Genomic DNA, 4748 nt, shown 5'->3' with positions numbered 1-4748 from the left:
GTACCCCCCTCCACAAAGGCCCAAGGCCTGACGTGCTCTAAGCTTTAAAGATGCAGTAATGTTCTAACTCTGCACACAACTGAGTTAGAAAATCCTGAAACCTACGAATTATCCTGAAAATCAGTTTTTACTTTAAAAAGTGTTTCAACAGTGAGTCAACATGTTGGTCTTGTTTCATCTTTGGCAGGTTGTGTTTCTTTGTTTACGTCTAAATGTCACTAAGGAAAACCAAAAGAGTGAAACACACCAAAAGAGTTTTTGTATAAAGAAATCCTTCTAGAGCAAAACTTCTGAATGGATTTGATTACCACATGAATTAAACCTTTCTGTTTTCTTTTCGAAGCCCATAGATCTGAGGTCAGCTGTGTGGAGTCCCAGCCCGTCTCTCTGTCTTGATGTTGTTCAACTTAAAGGAGCTCAAAGGCAACATTAGGCTGGAACAGAACCGTGACTCCGGTGGTTATTTCCAGCATTCAGGCCTCACAGCTGTGAGGGGGACGAGGACAGGCTGTCTCTGTCTGTGGAAGGAGGCAAAGTTTAAAGTCGGCTCAGTGAAACACAGACCTGAGGTCAGTGAGGACAGCGGACATGAAGCAGACATGGAGACCTGCTGCTCTCTGCTGACATGATGGAGTCGCTTCAGTTTGTGGAGCAGGAGCTCATCAGGAAATTAAAGCTGACTGAACATTTTCTGTCGACACGCTCTTTTAGTTTTTTCCTTTTATATATTGTGCTTTTATTTATCGGTTACAGTAAAACCTGAATCTGGGCCGAGTTGGAGACACTGCTGAAATCTGCTGAAAATGACTTGTTTAAGTTCAAAAAATTAAACGCTGGCTAGAATCCAAAAGTACGTAAACATTAAATAAATAGTTAAAATCTTTCTAAAACTAAAAGTAGCTAAAGCCTAATTAAATGTGAAGAAGAAGTGAAAAGGAGAAAAATGGTAGCTATAGCAAAATAGCATAAAGGCTAGGCAAAACTTCAAAGTAGCAAAATGCTACCATTAGCTAAAATAGCAAAAGAAGTTATGAGTTGCAAACAAAATAAACTAATTAGAAGCTGCAACAGGTTAGGTAAATGCTAAATATAGCAAAAGGATAGCCAAAAGCTCAAAGCACATAAAGGCTAGATAAAACTTGTAAAAGGATGAAAGTAGCAGAACTGTAGTTAAAATTAAAAATAGCCAAAGGCCAGGTAAAAATAGAAAAATGCAGCAAAAACTAGGTAAAACTAAAGTATCTAAATGGTATCTAGAAGCTAAAAGTAGCAAAGTGTAGCTAATAGCTAAAAGTAAATAAATAATCAAGCTTAAAGTAGAGCAGTAGCTAAAAACTAAAGGTAGTATTAGAAAACAAATATGGAGCAAATCGGATGAAGCAAATTTCAAGGAAAACAATGTTTTAGAAGGAAATAACAAGACAATGTATAAAATTTGACAAATATTTTCAAAAGTTAAAGAGTAAAAAAAATTCTAATTCATGGTTTTCATTTCCTGAATGAGCTAATTAGTTTCAGAAATGAATGGCTGAAACAGCACAAAGTAACCTATGGAGAAGAAGGCTTCTGAAAACATGCAGAAAAATAAAAAAAGGATGAAAACAGTCTTCTCTACAAAGTATCACAGAAAGAACATGTTTGTTGTCCTTCTGTCCAACTGAGGTTAACTTCACAAAACTCTGCACAGTTCAGATATTTTGTGTATCCATCCATTATCTATACCCACTTCTTCTTTTCAGGGTCACGGGGGGTCACTGGTGCCCATAACCAGCAGTCTGTGCGAGAGGCGGGGTACACCCTGGACAGGTCACAAGTCCATCACAGAGATTTTTGTGTAAAGGTAAAATTCTGGATTCAGCCGTTGTCTTTGATGACGATGGTTTTCTAAGGTTCTCCTGAGCCCACGTGGAGATACTGATCCTGGTTGCAGTGCTGCACTGAGGACTTGAAGGTCCCCATTCATCTACGGTTTCAGTCTGAAGTGTCCATCATGATCACATTTGTAGCTACTGTTAGAAAAATATCCTGAATCGCTGAACACACTTTTCGAATGTATACCACAGATTAACATTTGAAGTCAGAATCAGAATCAGGTTTATTGGCCATGTTGACACACACAAGGAATTTATTCCTGGCTGTGTCTCTCTAGCATTAACAATATACAGATACTTTACATATAATTTACACATAATATACAATATGAGTCGTGACCAAAACAGCCAGAACTCCATCATTTCTCAGCACAAGATGATCGAAGTTTAAACTCTGGCATGAACCATTCAATTCTCCTCATCTCTGCCATGTAAACTCCAGTTTGTTACTTTGGCGCCATCTGGTGGTCAATAGAAAGAATGCATGCAGGAGACAGCCTGCGGTCACACTGTTTTGCGCATGTGCAGGTTCCTTCTGCAGGCCAGAAGCTTTTAGGCCATCCATTTAGCCACTGAAATAGATACATTTTGGTTCTGTGTTTAGTTTAAGGTTTTAAGTTTAGTGTTAAGTTCACTTTACTTCAGCTCACTAAATGAGCCCACAGCGCCCCCTGCGGGAGAAGCAGGGGACTGACAGATCTTCACCTTCTTCCATCCGTTAGATATAAAATCAAATAAGCCGATTTGTTAGCTGAATATTTATAAATAGTCTTGATAGCCACCTCTAAATTTATATGGGAGAAAAAACTCAGCTCTACATCAGATTTATCCCCTCTACAGATTAATTTGTGATCATTTTACTGAGGAACTGGAAAGCAGCAGATTATTCTGTTCAAAGGAGAACAACCTGATGCAACAATCCACCGGACATTAAAATACAAAACAAAGTTTTTTGTTATCCAGATGGTTTTTATTGCAGGAGAAATGATACAGCATGATGGAGACATGATGTGCCTGATGCATGGATTAATAAAATCACAGAGATCAATGAGTTGTTTTTTTATTTTTATTTTTTTTTTTGAAGGACAAGGTTGCAGGGTGTGTTAGATCACTTCTGAGTATCCAACAGTCTGATGTCCCTGTGTCCACTGAGTCCTGATGTCCCAGTATCCATAGAGACCCTGTAAATCTTCCCAACTCTTGCATCATTTGCTCCTGCTATAAGGATGGGCCTCAGTGCGCATGCGCCACGGTTCGGACGAGCGTGTCCATTGGCTGCGCGCTCTGAGCAGTCAGTCACTGCGCCGTGTGAGTGAGTGATCACCAACCCACGCTGCTCAGAACCGGTCTCTGCTTCCCTCCCACGTTCCTCACAAACACAGGATGGACAAAAAGAGCGAGATCAACGGGCACGCGATGCCCGGTTCGGCCTCCACGGACCGGATCCTGCCCTCCTCAGCCTCCACGGAGCGGTTCTCCGCGGAGCGCAGCGAGCAGAGGAGCTGCAGGCAGAGGCTGTGCGGGTTCCTGAGGAGGAACCTGCTGGTGATCCTCACGGTGTCCGGGGTGCTGGTGGGCGTCGGGCTCGGGATGATGGTCCGGAGCATGAACCTGAGCAGAGCCCAGATGGCCCACTTCGCCTTCCCCGGAGAGATGCTGCTCCGGATGCTGAAGATGATCATCCTGCCCCTGGTGGTGTGCAGCCTGGTCTCCGGCGCCGCCAGCCTGGACACGCGCTCCTTGGGGAAGCTGGGGGGCATCGCGGTCGCCTACTTCCTGGTGACCACCCTGATTGCCTCGGGGATCGGGGTGGCCCTGGCCTTCATCATCAAACCGGGAGTCGGAGCCGGCGCGCTGAACACCAACAGCCTGGGTCTGGAGAGCGTCAGCACCAACAAGGAGACCACCGACTCCTTCCTGGATCTGGCGAGGTACTTTTTAAACGTATTACACAGTGATGGTGTACTGGGTTCGGGTCAGAGCTGAGAAGCTGGACTGACCCACAGACCTGTGTGTCCTCATTAGAGGTGACACCAGAAATCAATGGAAAACCTTCAAACTAAAGTTCAGCAGATCACTGTCACAAGGAGCCTAATCAGGCTCACCACTAACCTGGAGCCAACCCTTACTATTGTACAATGTGTGTACTGGTACTTACAAAGTATATACTTAACAGTTACATACCCAGTATGTACCATGTGTACACATCTGGGTATATAGGTTCATATGATGCACATCAGTTTAGTACAGGGTCACCTCATTAATCAGCCCAGTTCCTGTAGGTACCAGGTACTATTCAGTGTTATGTCAAGTACTAACCCAAGTACTAACTTTCTAAGAACCAAGTAAGTACATGATATGCACCGGATATATTTCATTTACATACCTACTACCAAATAGGTACCAACTGACATGCTTGATATGTATCAGAAACCAGGTACTTACCAAAAAGTTTCAGAAACTAACCTGGCAAAAACCATGTATGTATACTTAAGTTCCAGGTACTTATCTGAAAAAAAAAAGGCAGGTACAAACCAGGTATGGCTCAACATGATTGATACCAGGTATGTACTTTGCAAGTACCTAGTTGGTAGCAGGTACATACACAGTATATACCAAGTATGTAGCAGGTACTAACCTAGTAAGTCCCAGGTTCACAATACGTACCAAGTAAGTACTGGGTACTAGCCAAGTATGTACCAGGTATTAACCTGATAAGTATCAGGTACATAACAGCAGTGTGTAACAGTAGTGTGTAAGAGTAGTGTGTAACAGCAGTGTGTAACAGTAGTGTGTAACAGTAGTGTGTAACAGTAGTGTGTAACAGCAGTGTGTAACAGTAGTGTGTAACAGTAGTGTGTGACAGCAGTGTGTAAC

At 42.7% G+C, this 4748-nt stretch overlaps 1 protein-coding gene and 1 long non-coding RNA gene across 2 annotated transcripts in view; both read left to right on the top strand.

Annotated features, from left to right (window-relative positions):
• Nucleotides 1-690, top strand: part of LOC106515322 (uncharacterized) — a 62842-nt gene extending 62152 nt beyond the window's left edge. The window contains exon 2 of the long non-coding RNA XR_001309992.1: nucleotides 344-690. This is a non-coding gene — a long non-coding RNA (uncharacterized LOC106515322). The remainder of the gene's footprint in view (nucleotides 1-343) is intronic.
• Nucleotides 691-2802: 2112 nt separating this feature from the next.
• The window catches only part of slc1a4 (solute carrier family 1 member 4), a 23531-nt gene continuing 21585 nt past the window's right edge, over nucleotides 2803-4748 (top strand). The window contains exon 1 of the mRNA XM_014005035.1: nucleotides 2803-3802. Coding sequence (XP_013860489.1) covers nucleotides 3255-3802 — 548 coding nt within the window. The 5' untranslated portion in view covers nucleotides 2803-3254. The remainder of the gene's footprint in view (nucleotides 3803-4748) is intronic.

The sequence above is a fragment of the Austrofundulus limnaeus genome, unplaced genomic scaffold (genome assembly GCF_001266775.1).
Source record: "Austrofundulus limnaeus strain Quisiro unplaced genomic scaffold, Austrofundulus_limnaeus-1.0 Scaffold28, whole genome shotgun sequence".
In the NCBI taxonomy this organism is placed as follows: Eukaryota; Metazoa; Chordata; class Actinopteri; order Cyprinodontiformes; family Rivulidae; genus Austrofundulus; species Austrofundulus limnaeus.
The sequence above is the reverse complement of the archived record's forward strand: the minus strand, read 5'-3'. Positions and strand labels throughout refer to the sequence as shown.